Below are 16,581 nucleotides of genomic sequence, written 5' to 3' on the forward strand. Positions count from 1 at the left end.
ATCAGCCTGAGCGTTCACAGTTTTTGTTCTATTGGAAGAGATCCATTTGTGGCGGGGCTTACCAAAGTCTAGGTTTTAAGTGTGTTCTCCTAAATGGGTAGATGGTGTTACCCACAAATTGATCTCCCTGAGCTATCCAGAGCCTTCTGTTCAGGACAACATAAGAAGCACTTTAAAAGTTTGAATACCAAACTCACTTTCTTTCTTTTCCTTTCTTGTCTTTCTCCTCCTCGCCTTGCTCCCCTGACCCGGTAATAATTTAATTTGCTAATATTTTTAGAAAAGTTTTGAGCAACTATGAATCAGCCACTAAGCAGAATGTAAACATTTAGCGTTCAAGTATTTTCAGTAGCAAGGGATTAAAAGAACATAACGGTAATTTGAATCCAAAGATAATTTTAAAACCCACATATATTGCATGCATCAATTCCAATCTTGGTTTCGTGCTGCTAAAAAGAAATACAAATTAATTTAGCATCATTAATTTTATTTACATAGAAAAAAATATATGCATACGTTGAAGTCTCAAATATCCAGATTAACTGCTTATAAACTCATTTTTTTTCTAGTAGCTGAAATGTATACCATAAGTGAGTAATGTCTTAATATTTATCTTAATATTTCACTTTAATTTTGTATTCTATTTCATAATGCATCTGGGCTTTAACATAAAAATCCTGTAGAAAAATGCTCTGGTAAGATACACCATGATTCTCTGCTACACACCTGATGTGAGACGCCTCACATAATTAAAATACGAGGGTAAGTACCCTCTCACCTCTTCATTTTTTGGAAGCATCCATACGACAAAGGCAAACATTTAATATGATGTGATTATTAATCTCTCTTTAGTTATATGAGATGTTATAATTATAATGTTATCCCCCAAAATGATGGCTTCTGATAGAGTTGTCTTCTTTCCTTTGCAGGGAACATTCCGATATCTATCTTCAAAATGGCCCAGATAGAATTGGAAGGATATATAAGAAGGCCCTTTATCTTCAGTACACAGACAAAACCTTTACAACAGTTATAGAAAAACCTATCTGGCTGGGGTTTTTAGGCCCTATTATCAAAGCTGAAACTGGAGATGAGGTTTATGTACACTTAAAAAACTTTGCCTCTAGGCCCTACACTTTTCATCCACACGGAATAACTTACTATAAGGAACATGAGGGTAAGTTCAGCTCATATTCTAGCTGGAATTTCCTCTTAATTTTCAGTAGGAGCACTTTTTTAACTTCTAAGATTATGGCCTCCCCTCCTGGATAAGATCTATAACTTAGCTCTAAGCGATTTTATTAAGAAGTATTTTGGTTCATCATAATAATGCTGAGTTTCCCTTGGTTGCACTTGCTTGTGTGAAGTGTGAACGTGGGACTTCCAGGTAGACTGCTAGAGTGAGTCAGTGAGAACTGGGACTTCCCACCCAGCGCCCCGTAACTCGCCAGCCAAAGAGAATGAGAGAACTAGGCAATGGGCATTAAGGCCTAGAAAAGGCAAACGTCCAGAGGGAGGAAACAGGACTCGACATAGGGATTTTCTCACCTCTGAAGTTCCTACGTGTGAACATATTGTGGCCATTGTCACGTCGCATCCTAACTTGGGATCAACTCTGTTTCGGCTCAGGCAGTCTGAATAGTCTCCTACATCAGCCAAATGGTACACATGGCTGCATGACCCAAGAGCCACAGCTGAAATACAATTAACCTAGAGGTCATTGGAATGTAGGCCTTAGAAACCTTAAAGATGGTACAGGAAGAACACAGATTAGGTTTGGTATCTCTGATCTCATTTTTAATACTTGATGATGATGGTATTTTGTTGTGGGGAAGAGCAAAGGCTCTGAAAGTAATGGACTAAGTTTCAAGTGCAGCCTTGCCTTTTATTGGCTGAAGGATCTTAGGCAAGTTACTTAAATTCTCTGTGTGCTTCAGTGTCCTCATATATAAAATAGGGACAATAATAGTACATAGTAATAGCTCAATCAATGTCAGGTATTATCATAAGCAAAAATGCAGAGGCCATGCTAATTGAAATTATAAGGACTAAGTCTAAAAATGAAGATAAAGTTAGATTTTTTTAAATTATTCGTTTTCTTTTTTAAAGAGGTATTGCTTTAGAAGGTGATTGTTTTGACCATATATTTTTGTTTATTCTTCTGAAACAAATAAATACACTCATAGCATACAGGCTGACTGCCATCTTATTATTATTTTTTTTTTTTACAATTTCATGGTATATTAGGGCATTACTCATTTTTAAGGTATGGTAGTTACATTGTGTTTCTGTTAAAAAAATAAAAAAGAGTCCTTATCCTTCAGAGGCACATATTCAAGTATTTACAGATGAAATGATATGATGCTTGGGATTTGCTTTAGAATAATTTGGTGGTGATGGAGATAAGAGTAGGTAGGTGTAAGGGTGAAACAGGATTGGCCTTGAGTTGATCATTGTTAAAGTTCAGGTGATGGGTACATAGAAGTTCATCCTATTATTTTCTCAACTTTTACACGTTTTTGGAAATTTCCAAAATTGAAAGTACAAAATTTTTAAAAATCTGCAGTTACTTCATGGGCAAAAACTTATATCATATAAGATGTTTAAAATTATAAAACAGAGTAGCCATTTTGCTCATGCTTCCATACCATGACCCCAGAGCAAAAGTGGTTCTTTAAATTGCAAACCAAAAGCCGCTATTCTCTATCTATTACTACTCCTTTAAGATTCAGTAAGTATCAAAAATAATAACCAAATTTTCTGTGAAGCTGCCAGACCCCCTAGTCATTAGCCTCTCTCTCCTCTCTGTTCAAACAGGATATCACTACATCCCCAAGGGGACACATACCAGAAATAGAATACATGTTTGCTGAATAAATTAATGGACCATCTAGTCTCTCATTTAAGTTCAAATACATTCACTTTGTAACTTTATCGTGTATTGCTTCCTAGGGGCCATCTATCCTGATAACACTACAGATTTTTACAAAGCAGATGACAAAGTGTATCCAGGCAAGCAGTACACATACGTATTGGACGCCAACCAAGACCAAAGTCCCGGTGAGGAAGACAGTAATTGTGTGACCAGGATTTACCATTCCCACATTGACGCTCCGAAAGATATCGCCTCAGGACTCATCGGACCTTTAATAATCTGTAAAAAAGGTACATTTTTTCACTGTTGATCATAATGTATGACCAAAAGGCAAGAGACGGGGCAGTTTGGTTTTTCTTTTGAATGTAAGTCAAGTCTTCTGTGTTACGATTGAGTGGATAAGGTTGAGAGGGGGTGACTCTAGGAAAAAAGGAAAGAAAGAGCAGGGCAGGAAAAGAAGAACAGATAAATGGAACAAGCATTCCCACACATTGCTANGGTTTTTCTTTTGAATATAAGTCAAGTCTTCTGTGTTACGATTGAGTGGATAAGGTTGAGAGGGGGTGACTCTAGAAAAAAAGGAAAGAAAGAGCAGGGCAGGAAAAGAAGAACAGATAAATGGAACAAGCATTCCCACACATTGCTAAACTGCAAGAAACATGCTTTCCTGGAAGGTAGGTTTGCTGTCCCCAAGTTCCATCAGTGGTGTTGAAGAGATGTGGGACTACTGAGTGTGACTCATTTGCAGCACTCCATGGTGTTCGGTCGGTAGTTATCTGTGTTGTGTTGGTGAATGTAAGATCACAGTATCTATTTCTAGCATCATGAAAAACACCACATAGCTCAAGAGCTCGAAATCTAATTCTTCCTGGAATAATGAGTTACCCGCAAAGACTTAGTGTCTCACCGTACGGCTGTATGCACCAGAACATATACACACAACTTTAAATTCCAACCTTCTCATTTGCCAAAAAGTCTTGAATAGTTATGTGGTCAGTGGACATCCAGATATATGAGGATCTCCAAGCCCAGGACACCGACCATAAAATTTCCTAGTATTTCCATGTCTGTAAAACGGAAGTGGCTAATCCAGATTTGTGCTTTATAAGAAAAATAAATCTTTAAAGCTATAAATCACCTGCTAAAAATACATGCTAAAGATTAACTTCTACTAAAATAGTAATTTTCACTTCAGATTCTCTGGATTACGAAAAAGAAAAAAATATTGACCAGGAATTTGTGGTGATGTTTTCTGTGGTGGATGAAAATCTCAGCTGGTACCTAGATGACAACATTAAAGCCTATTGCTCTGAACCGGAGAAAGTCGACAAAGACAATGAAGACTTCCAGGAGAGTAACAGGATGTATTGTAAGATTATAGAAGCTGTGTTAATTTTATCTTATTTTTCTTGATCCATCAAGTCTGCTAGGTTTATCTTGATCCATTAAGTCTGCTAGATCCATTAAGTCTGAAATAAGTAGTGTGCTTCTTTATTTTTTTTTAAAGATTTTTACTTATTTACTTGTCAGAGACAGAGAGAGAGTGAAAGAGCACAAGCAGGGGGAGTGGCAGGCAAAGGGAGAAGCCAGCTCCCCACCGAGCAAGGAGCCTGATGTGGGACTTGATCCCAGGATGCTGGGATCATGACCTGATCTGAAGGCAGATGCTTAACCGACGGAGCCACCCGGGCATCCTTAAGTAGCATGTTTCTAGTCTGGCCTTGATTAGAAGGCATATTAAACATGCAACTTCATACACAGCTAAACAAATCAAATCAAATCTCTGTGCCTAGTAAAACTGGATACACCAAATTGTTCCCAAACTAATAAGGAGAAAACATCATCAATTATGGTTAATGTATACGTGTGTCATATTTATTTATATATTTGTTTATCCTCCAAACTCATTCCAAAAATTATTTGAGGCAGCTTAAAATTATTAAATGAAATGCTTAAAATTATACTTATATCATAAAGCATTGAACTGTATTTAGGAAAATAGTTCAAACCACTAGTACAAAAAGGTATTTCTTTTACATATACATTTTTCCTCTGCATCATTTCTTTTTCTATCTTTCAATTAATTTTATTTCTTCTAGAAATGCTTTCTTTACTGCCTAGGCTTCTCCTTAATTCTTAACTGTGTCCCCAGACACAAAATAATAAGCTTAGTAAGGTTGTCTATCCCTCAGAATTTGCATAAGAAATCACATCTCTTAACACCACTAGACCAATGAGTATAGATTTTTGTTTGTGTGTAGCTTCCTCAAAATAATCTTTACTCAGAAACTGAGAATACAAAAATAACTACCAAAGCAGAAACATAACTAATGAAGTACAGAGTTTTCTCCTGAACTTTTGCTTATTTCTGGCTAGAAGGTGTCTTTCTATACTACAATCCTGCCTCTGTTACGCACCAATCAAAAATAGATGTTAGAAAAAGATACTCAAAAAGTCTGGGTAGGTCTGGTTGTACCTCTGTTGTATCAGGCACNCCCTGAAACTAATAATACAGTATATGTAAACAACATTGAATTTAAATAAAGAATTTAAATTAATTAATTAAAATAAAAATAAAATGGGGTGATGATCTGGGAGTGCCTAATCTAAACCAGAGAATTCCTAGTGGAAGAAGAGGAAGAAGAGATTTGAGGTGATTCAACAAACTACTGCTGACTTGCATTTGGAAGAGACCGCTTGAGAAGGAATACGGGTGGTCGTGAGGAGCTGGGTAAGGTCCTCAGCTTCCAGCCAGCCAGGAAGTGCGGATGTCGATCCTACAACCACAGTGAGCTGAATTCTGCCGATAACCTGAATGAGTTTGGAAGTGGATTTCTCCAGCGCCTCCAGACAAGTGCTCAGCCCAGCCAGCACCTTGATGTCAGCCCTGTGATAACCTGAGCAGCGAAGCCAGTCACGCTGTGACAGACTTCCGACCCCCAGAGCTGTGAAATAATCAGTTGGTGTTGTTTGAAGCTGCTGTGTGATAATTTGTTATTTGGCAATAGAAAACTAATGTTCTGTGTCTCAGCTGATGAAGCCAAGAACCCAGAAACTTTTCCATATATTACCTACATTTCAGTAACCATGTCTAAACATAAACCAAGACCACTCAAGTGCATTCTGAATTTATGGAAGGATGTAGCATTATCATCATCTCACTAAGGCAGTATAAAAAAATTTTTTTTAATTCCACTACCATTAAAAACTCACTTCCGAGTGTGACTCTACCAGAAATTATAAGGGTTGACTATAGGATTCTAGAAGTTGGGGGGATAAAAAAGAGGGATGTGATTACTGAGAGGGAGACAGTATCTATTATAATGAGTAGAAAGAGCATGTTAACAATTGTCAACAGGAAGAACTACAATTAATATGAATTATCTGGTTCAAAGATCAACTATAATGGATTCTTTTGACTGAATATCTGACTGGCAAACTTCCTGCAAGTTTCCAGTAACTAACCCTTGTCCCCAAGATGTGCTCTTGAAATTAGATAGACATCTTCTAATGATCCTATGATGTTCCTTTGGAGACAGAACATAATCAAATAGACCTCCCTCAGAATATCACATGATATGAAATATTTCCCAGTTTGGTTAAGTTAATTTTATTAAAAAAGAAAAAAGATGGGAAACATATTTTGCATATTGCTGTGTATGTAAGAAGAATTCCAAATGTTAAAAACCCAGAATATGTTATAACTTCAGGTCAATTATTTCAAAAGCAGTTTTTGCCTCCCCCAAATCTCTGTGTACAAAGAGTGAATCCTGAGGCTTAGGCAATGCTCCTCTGGTATGAGGAGGTGATTGACACAGGGGAACTTTTGAGCAACAAAGGCATTCCAACGAAATCCACTGCATTTTATTGAAATGGGATGTTACATATTCTCAAGTGTTTCAGAGTCACATTCAGAAAATATATATACACAGTATATTTGAGTGAAGCCTTAAGAATTTGAGGCATGTAAAATGTGTATCGAGAGGGCGTTTTCCGGGGTGCCTGGGTGGCTCCATCATTAAGCGTCTGCCTTCGGCTCAGGTCATGATCCCAGCGTTCTGGGATCGAGCCCTGCGTGGGGCTCTCTGCTCAGCGGGAAGCCTGCTTCTCCCTCTCCCACTCCCCCTGCTTGTGTTCCCTCTCTCGCTGCCTCTCTCTCTGTCAAATAAACTCTGTCAAATAAATAAATAAAATCTTAAAAAAAAAAAGAGGGCATTTTCGAACACGGATTAGAATCTCAATTTAAAGATCACCGGGACCAATCTCCTCCCACTAGGAGACACTGGAGAACATTTCCCCTCAGACTTGGATGGGCCTGTGTAAGACTGAGTGCGCCAGGGTCTGCTGGGGCGACCAGAGAGGAACTCCATCTTTGTACTGTGAGCCTGCCTCACGTTGTGCTCTCATGAACACATGCAGTCCCATCTGGATGAATTTGCTTTTAATCTCAATGGCCTTCAGTGCCTCAGAATTTTGCTGTTGTTCAAACATCTACTTACTAGGACTCCTGTTCATGTAAACGCTGCAGTGTTAGAGGAAGAATTCACCCCCTGTCCTGCTGTTTTCCCATGCATTTTGATGTCCTTGAAGTCCCTCTGAGTTTTTCTGAATTCGTTTTTCTATTTTATTCTAATGAAATGGAAACTCCAACACACAATTAGAAAATGAAAACAATTAGGAGAAATGAAGCAAAAGATGTCACTTCTTTGTTTTCTAACTTCCAGCTTGGCCCCCTTCCCATCAACGGGGTTCATTTCTCAGTGAACAATTTGAGAAGCCTGGGGTTCACGCAATCCAGGGAAGATGGCGTCCTTGGTTCATGGTGACAACGATAAGATACTCCTGGTCAATCCAGGGCATGGTGCTCTGCTATTTTCGGCACCCACTGCTGCTGCCCACGCTCGGCCACCAAAACCACAGCTGAACAGCTGTTGCTCATTGGCTCCAGCACTCAGATTTAATCTGATGTCCTCATGCAGCTGTACCCACAGAGGTCTGGCCACTGCCAGGGTATGGTCTGGAAACAGAACCTGCCACCTTTCTGTCTCACTGCCCACTGCCACTGGGATGAGGCAGCTCTCTTCCCCTTCACTTCAGAGTCTCCCGTATTCAGGTTGCCCGTGGCCCAGAGCTGCCCGCCCGCAGCAGGACACACCGGGGTGTTTGTTAGTAACTATGAATGCCTGAGCCCCAGCCCAGATGCGCACCATTGGAATCAACGGGGCTGGCACTCAGGGGCTTGCATTTCATCAAGGCCTGCAGTGGATTCCCAGGCACACTAAAACTCAGGCAATATTAGGCTGCAACCCTAGATTTTTTGAACAGCGAGGCCTTTAAACTCTGCAACAACATTAGTCCAGAGCTCCCAGACAAGCCCTCCTCTTGTTTTGAAAAAAGAAGGAAAAGTCTCTCTCACTCTTTCCGATGAGCTTACAGCTGAGGAAATGATGAAGTTTATTCTCCAGTCAGATCTTCTGGCTCCACGGAGATTGAGAAGAAACCGTAAGGCATCAAAGTCACTGTGGTGAAAGGTTGGCAAAACACACACACACACACACACACACTCACATGAAGAAATGCAAACCTCAGATCATCAGCCTGAGCGTTCACAGTTTTTGTTCTATTGGAAGAGATCCATTTGTGGCGGGGCTTACCAAAGTCTAGGTTTTAAGTGTGTTCTCCTAAATGGGTAGATGGTGTTACCCACAAATTGATCTCCCTGAGCTATCCAGAGCCTTCTGTTCAGGACAACATAAGAAGCACTTTAAAAGTTTGAATACCAAACTCACTTTCTTTCTTTTCCTTTCTTGTCTTTCTCCTCCTCGCCTTGCTCCCCTGACCCGGTAATAATTTAATTTGCTAATATTTTTAGAAAAGTTTTGAGCAACTATGAATCAGCCACTAAGCAGAATGTAAACATTTAGCGTTCAAGTATTTTCAGTAGCAAGGGATTAAAAGAACATAACGGTAATTTGAATCCAAAGATAATTTTAAAACCCACATATATTGCATGCATCAATTCCAATCTTGGTTTCGTGCTGCTAAAAAGAAATACAAATTAATTTAGCATCATTAATTTTATTTACATAGAAAAAAATATATGCATACGTTGAAGTCTCAAATATCCAGATTAACTGCTTATAAACTCATTTTTTTTCTAGTAGCTGAAATGTATACCATAAGTGAGTAATGTCTTAATATTTATCTTAATATTTCACTTTAATTTTGTATTCTATTTCATAATGCATCTGGGCTTTAACATAAAAATCCTGTAGAAAAATGCTCTGGTAAGATACACCATGATTCTCTGCTACACACCTGATGTGAGACGCCTCACATAATTAAAATACGAGGGTAAGTACCCTCTCACCTCTTCATTTTTTGGAAGCATCCATACGACAAAGGCAAACATTTAATATGATGTGATTATTAATCTCTCTTTAGTTATATGAGATGTTATAATTATAATGTTATCCCCCAAAATGATGGCTTCTGATAGAGTTGTCTTCTTTCCTTTGCAGGGAACATTCCGATATCTATCTTCAAAATGGCCCAGATAGAATTGGAAGGATATATAAGAAGGCCCTTTATCTTCAGTACACAGACAAAACCTTTACAACAGTTATAGAAAAACCTATCTGGCTGGGGTTTTTAGGCCCTATTATCAAAGCTGAAACTGGAGATGAGGTTTATGTACACTTAAAAAACTTTGCCTCTAGGCCCTACACTTTTCATCCACACGGAATAACTTACTATAAGGAACATGAGGGTAAGTTCAGCTCATATTCTAGCTGGAATTTCCTCTTAATTTTCAGTAGGAGCACTTTTTTAACTTCTAAGATTATGGCCTCCCCTCCTGGATAAGATCTATAACTTAGCTCTAAGCGATTTTATTAAGAAGTATTTTGGTTCATCATAATAATGCTGAGTTTCCCTTGGTTGCACTTGCTTGTGTGAAGTGTGAACGTGGGACTTCCAGGTAGACTGCTAGAGTGAGTCAGTGAGAACTGGGACTTCCCACCCAGCGCCCCGTAACTCGCCAGCCAAAGAGAATGAGAGAACTAGGCAATGGGCATTAAGGCCTAGAAAAGGCAAACGTCCAGAGGGAGGAAACAGGACTCGACATAGGGATTTTCTCACCTCTGAAGTTCCTACGTGTGAACATATTGTGGCCATTGTCACGTCGCATCCTAACTTGGGATCAACTCTGTTTCGGCTCAGGCAGTCTGAATAGTCTCCTACATCAGCCAAATGGTACACATGGCTGCATGACCCAAGAGCCACAGCTGAAATACAATTAACCTAGAGGTCATTGGAATGTAGGCCTTAGAAACCTTAAAGATGGTACAGGAAGAACACAGATTAGGTTTGGTATCTCTGATCTCATTTTTAATACTTGATGATGATGGTATTTTGTTGTGGGGAAGAGCAAAGGCTCTGAAAGTAATGGACTAAGTTTCAAGTGCAGCCTTGCCTTTTATTGGCTGAAGGATCTTAGGCAAGTTACTTAAATTCTCTGTGTGCTTCAGTGTCCTCATATATAAAATAGGGACAATAATAGTACATAGTAATAGCTCAATCAATGTCAGGTATTATCATAAGCAAAAATGCAGAGGCCATGCTAATTGAAATTATAAGGACTAAGTCTAAAAATGAAGATAAAGTTAGATTTTTTTAAATTATTCGTTTTCTTTTTTAAAGAGGTATTGCTTTAGAAGGTGATTGTTTTGACCATATATTTTTGTTTATTCTTCTGAAACAAATAAATACACTCATAGCATACAGGCTGACTGCCATCTTATTATTATTTTTTTTTTTTACAATTTCATGGTATATTAGGGCATTACTCATTTTTAAGGTATGGTAGTTACATTGTGTTTCTGTTAAAAAAATAAAAAAGAGTCCTTATCCTTCAGAGGCACATATTCAAGTATTTACAGATGAAATGATATGATGCTTGGGATTTGCTTTAGAATAATTTGGTGGTGATGGAGATAAGAGTAGGTAGGTGTAAGGGTGAAACAGGATTGGCCTTGAGTTGATCATTGTTAAAGTTCAGGTGATGGGTACATAGAAGTTCATCCTATTATTTTCTCAACTTTTACACGTTTTTGGAAATTTCCAAAATTGAAAGTACAAAATTTTTAAAAATCTGCAGTTACTTCATGGGCAAAAACTTATATCATATAAGATGTTTAAAATTATAAAACAGAGTAGCCATTTTGCTCATGCTTCCATACCATGACCCCAGAGCAAAAGTGGTTCTTTAAATTGCAAACCAAAAGCCGCTATTCTCTATCTATTACTACTCCTTTAAGATTCAGTAAGTATCAAAAATAATAACCAAATTTTCTGTGAAGCTGCCAGACCCCCTAGTCATTAGCCTCTCTCTCCTCTCTGTTCAAACAGGATATCACTACATCCCCAAGGGGACACATACCAGAAATAGAATACATGTTTGCTGAATAAATTAATGGACCATCTAGTCTCTCATTTAAGTTCAAATACATTCACTTTGTAACTTTATCGTGTATTGCTTCCTAGGGGCCATCTATCCTGATAACACTACAGATTTTTACAAAGCAGATGACAAAGTGTATCCAGGCAAGCAGTACACATACGTATTGGACGCCAACCAAGACCAAAGTCCTGGTGAGGAAGACAGTAATTGTGTGACCAGGATTTACCATTCCCACATTGACGCTCCGAAAGATATCGCCTCAGGACTCATCGGACCTTTAATAATCTGTAAAAAAGGTACATTTTTTCACTGTTGATCATAATGTATGACCAAAAGGCAAGAGACGGGGCAGTTTGGTTTTTCTTTTGAATGTAAGTCAAGTCTTCTGTGTTACGATTGAGTGGATAAGGTTGAGAGGGGGTGACTCTAGGAAAAAAGGAAAGAAAGAGCAGGGCAGGAAAAGAAGAACAGATAAATGGAACAAGCATTCCCACACATTGCTAAACTGCAAGAAACATGCTTTCCTGGAAGGTAGGTTTGCTGTCGCCAAGTTCCATCAGTGGTGTTGAAGAGATGTGGGACTACTGAGTGTGACTCATTTGCAGCACTCCATGGTGTTCGGTCGGTAGTTATCTGTGTTGTGTTGGTGAATGTAAGATCACAGTATCTATTTCTAGCATCATGAAAAACACCACATAGCTCAAGAGCTCGAAATCTAATTCTTCCTGGAATAATGAGTTACCTGCAAAGACTTAGTGTCTCACCGTACGGCTGTATGCACCAGAACATATACACACAACTTTAAATTCCAACCTTCTCATTTGCCAAAAAGTCTTGAATAGTTATGTGGTCAGTGGACATCCAGATATATGAGGATCTCCAAGCCCAGGACACCGACCATAAAATTTCCTAGTATTTCCATGTCTGTAAAACGGAAGTGGCTAATCCAGATTTGTGCTTTATAAGAAAAATAAATCTTTAAAGCTATAAATCACCTGCTAAAAATACATGCTAAAGATTAACTTCTACTAAAATAGTAATTTTCACTTCAGATTCTCTGGATTACGAAAAAGAAAAAAATATTGACCAGGAATTTGTGGTGATGTTTTCTGTGGTGGATGAAAATCTCAGCTGGTACCTAGATGACAACATTAAAGCCTATTGCTCTGAACCGGAGAAAGTCGACAAAGACAATGAAGACTTCCAGGAGAGTAACAGGATGTATTGTAAGATTATAGAAGCTGTGTTAATTTTATCTTATTTTTCTTGATCCATCAAGTCTGCTAGGTTTATCTTGATCCATTAAGTCTGCTAGATCCATTAAGTCTGAAATAAGTAGTGTGCTTCTTTATTTTTTTTTAAAGATTTTTACTTATTTACTTGTCAGAGACAGAGAGAGAGTGAAAGAGCACAAGCAGGGGGAGTGGCAGGCAAAGGGAGAAGCCAGCTCCCCACCGAGCAAGGAGCCTGATGTGGGACTTGATCCCAGGATGCTGGGATCATGACCTGATCTGAAGGCAGATGCTTAACCGACGGAGCCACCCGGGCATCCTTAAGTAGCATGTTTCTAGTCTGGCCTTGATTAGAAGGCATATTAAACATGCAACTTCATACACAGCTAAACAAATCAAATCAAATCTCTGTGCCTAGTAAAACTGGATACACCAAATTGTTCCCAAACTAATAAGGAGAAAACATCATCAATTATGGTTAATGTATACGTGTGTCATATTTATTTATATATTTGTTTATCCTCCAAACTCATTCCAAAAATTATTTGAGGCAGCTTAAAATTATTAAATGAAATGCTTAAAATTATACTTATATCATAAAGCATTGAACTGTATTTAGGAAAATAGTTCAAACCACTAGTACTAAAAGGTATTTCTTTTACATATACATTTTTCCTCTGCATCATTTCTTTTTCTATCTTTCAATTAATTTTATTTCTTCTAGAAATGCTTTCTTTACTGCCTAGGCTTCTCCTTAATTCTTAACTGTGTCCCCAGACACAAAATAATAAGCTTAGTAAGGTTGTCTATCCCTCAGAATTTGCATAAGAAATCACATCTCTTAACACCACTAGACCAATGAGTATAGATTTTTGTTTGTGTGTAGCTTCCTCAAAATAATCTTTACTCAGAAACTGAGAATACAAAAATAACTACCAAAGCAGAAACATAACTAATGAAGTACAGAGTTTTCTCCTGAACTTTTGCTTATTTCTGGCTAGAAGGTGTCTTTCTATACTACAATCCTGCCTCTGTTACGCACCAATCAAAAATAGATGTTAGAAAAAGATACTCAAAAAGTCTGGGTAGGTCTGGTTGTACCTCTGTTGTATCAGGCACNGGAGAGCCCCGCATCAGGCTCTTCTGCTATGAGCCTGCTTCTTCCTCTCCCACTCCCCCTGCTTGTGTTCCCTCCCTCGTTGGCTGTCTCTATCCCTGTCGAATAAATAAAATAAAATCTTTAAAAAAAAAATAGATGTTAGAAAAAGATACTCAAAAAGTCTGGGTAGGTCTGGTTGTACCTCTGTTGTATCAGGCACATTCAGCGTGCTTCCCAGAACCAATTCTCACCTTACTTCCAAGACCACCTGGTGTGAATAGTGAGCCTAAGTTTCTTCAAAGGGTCTTAGGTCAGCCTGCCTTTGAACTTTTGGGGCTTTGTGGCTCTGGTACCGGTCCCTGCTATCCTTCCCCAGCATTTCTTCTTTCCTCCTTCACATCTCTTCCAATTTTGTCTTCCAATCTTTAAAAAAGAAAAAAAAAACCTTTCCTCATGTTCTTATTACAAAAGTAAATGATATTCACTGTAGAAAATTGGCAGAGTTCTGTAAGCAAAAAGAGAACATTGAAATCATTCATATTACCACGATCAACATGATACATGATTGATTACTAAATAACTTTCAGTCTTTTTAAAATTTATGTGTGTACATTTTGTATGTATGTGTGTATCTATGCACATATTTGCATTTACAAATACACACACATATACACATACTAATGTGTATAGCTTCTAACGGAGAGGGAAAACAGGTTTCATCCTCAGTGCCGTGTTCATCTGCTAATGCTGTGTTGACAAAATTCCTGAGGCTGAATACAGGTCTAAGGTAAGAGCACTGTGATTGATTAGCAATGTCTGATGTGGGTACAGGACGGAGGAATAGCAGCAAGATGTGTGCCAGGTATTTTCCATCCCAAATTCGTTCTGTTTCTATAGAGGTGACTTTTACTATCCCAGGAACCAATGTCTGTGAGGCACAACCTCTGCTCTTGGCTTACAGCTGTGAACGGATACACTTTTGGAAGTCTCCCAGGCCTCTCCATGTGTGCAGAGGACAGAGTCAGATGGTATCTTTTTGGTATGGGTAATGAAGTGGATGTGCACGCAGCTTTCTTCCACGGCCAAGTGTTGACTAATAAGAACTACCGGATTGATACGGTCAATCTCTTTCCTGCTACCCTCTTCGAAGCTTTTATGGTGGCCCAGAATCCTGGAGAATGGTTGCTTAGCTGTCATAATCTAAACCACCTGAAAGGTAAGGCATCTTTAGGTAAAATGAGCGGTCAGCTGATATAAGTGTCATGTCTCAGTTACACCACTAATGGGGTGATTATTGGGAATCTTAATGTAAAAGTTAAATATCTTTGGAATAATCTGAGCTTTGAACTGGTAACTTAATTTTATTCCTATGACAGTATGCATCATAAGGTAATAACAAAGACTGAAAGACTGGAATTTTATAAAGTAATGAAATCTGAAAATATATTAATTTGGGGAAAAGAACAACTGGTTCTGAATGGGTAGTTCTATCCTAAAAGTATTGTTCTGTATATAACTTCTCAGCTTTATAAAATACACAATATTGTAAACACCAGAAGATTTGCATGTGGTGCTGAAAAGTAGCTCTTTTTTTTCTTTTTTACTTGGTTCTATCAAATATAACCAACTTTGTTCTTTGAGTCCATCTACTCCTTGGTTTAATTTGCTAAATTCCTCTTCCATCTCTTCAATATAAGAACATTCTTAGTTCTTGAAAAAATATTAGTTCGTACTATTGATCTCCTGAAGAAATTAACTTTAATCTGGGTCTTTCGGTATGTTAATTGGACCTTCAAACATAACCTCACCTACTAAATATGACCTTGGCCTCAGAAGACCCAGCACACTGGATACATAACCATTTTTATTTTGTCTGAGAACCATAATCATATATGCTCATTCTATTCCTCTTCCTCCATTCCACCCTGCCCCTTAAAATACGGCCAAACCTTTCTTCAATAATTATCTATTAATGAACCTTTTTTTCTCATCAAAAGACCTCCCAAGTGAAACTCCACAGAGATTGGTACCGTATTTTAAAAAAATACTAGTATATGATATCTCTTCTCTGGGCCATATGGAGTTTTACTGCTCGATTTTTCCATCAGTAAATCACTTACCCTGTTTACTATCATTTTTAATATTGTTTCTAGCTATCTATTTCTTAATTTCTATCTGTTATTTCACCAGTAGTGTTTACAAGGCAATAGGAGGGGAAAACCATTGGCTTCATTAACCAGTGTCTCCTTCTGTGTGGTTTTCAGCTGGGCTCCAGGCCTTTTTCCAGGTACAAGACTGTAACAAGCCTTCATCAGAGGACAATATCCGTGGAAAACATGTTAGACATTACTACATCGCTGCTGAGGAAATCATCTGGAACTATGCGCCTTCTGGAATAGACATCTTCACCAAAGAAAGCTTAACAGCTCCTGGAAGGTAATTCAGAAAAAGGACTATTTCAAAATATGCCTCCCTAAAAAAAAAGAAAGATGGATTCAGCAATTAACATTTTAATTAGTACCTGAAACTGAGTAACTAGCTTGCTAAATATTTACCAAGGTGTTTGGTATGAGTCCCAGTTTAAGAAATATGACTTTTGAGTTCATGAAAGAAAATGGTTTTAAAAATTACCAAATGCTCCACAAATTCCTCAGAAAATACTGAATACAATTAGACTGATCAATGCATTATCTTTCCTTTTGTGAAAACAGAGCAGCGTTAAGGACATTCACAAAGTTGTGCCATCATCCACACTATCCATTTCCAGAACTTTGTCATCATTCTAAATAGAAAGTCTATATCCGCTAAACAGCAGCTTTCCAATCTCTGATAACTTCTACTTTCTGTCTCTATGAATTTGCCTATTCTGGGCACTTCATGCAAGTGAAATGATGCGGTATTTGTCCTTTTTTGT

The 16,581-nt window shown here is 38.2% G+C and overlaps 1 protein-coding gene across 1 annotated transcript in view; it reads left to right on the top strand.

Annotated features, from left to right (window-relative positions):
* The window catches only part of LOC100472453 (ceruloplasmin), a 61,250-nt gene that overhangs the window by 6,617 nt on the left and 38,052 nt on the right, over window positions 1-16,581 (top strand). The window contains exons 2-6 of the mRNA XM_034661847.1: window positions 930-1,177; window positions 2,953-3,165; window positions 4,071-4,244; window positions 14,629-14,883; window positions 15,932-16,103. Coding sequence (XP_034517738.1) covers window positions 930-1,177; window positions 2,953-3,165; window positions 4,071-4,244; window positions 14,629-14,883; window positions 15,932-16,103 — 1,062 coding nt within the window. The remainder of the gene's footprint in view (window positions 1-929; window positions 1,178-2,952; window positions 3,166-4,070; window positions 4,245-14,628; window positions 14,884-15,931; window positions 16,104-16,581) is intronic.

Source organism: Ailuropoda melanoleuca, chromosome 6 (genome assembly GCF_002007445.2).
Source record: "Ailuropoda melanoleuca isolate Jingjing chromosome 6, ASM200744v2, whole genome shotgun sequence".
Taxonomy (NCBI): domain Eukaryota; kingdom Metazoa; phylum Chordata; class Mammalia; order Carnivora; family Ursidae; genus Ailuropoda; species Ailuropoda melanoleuca.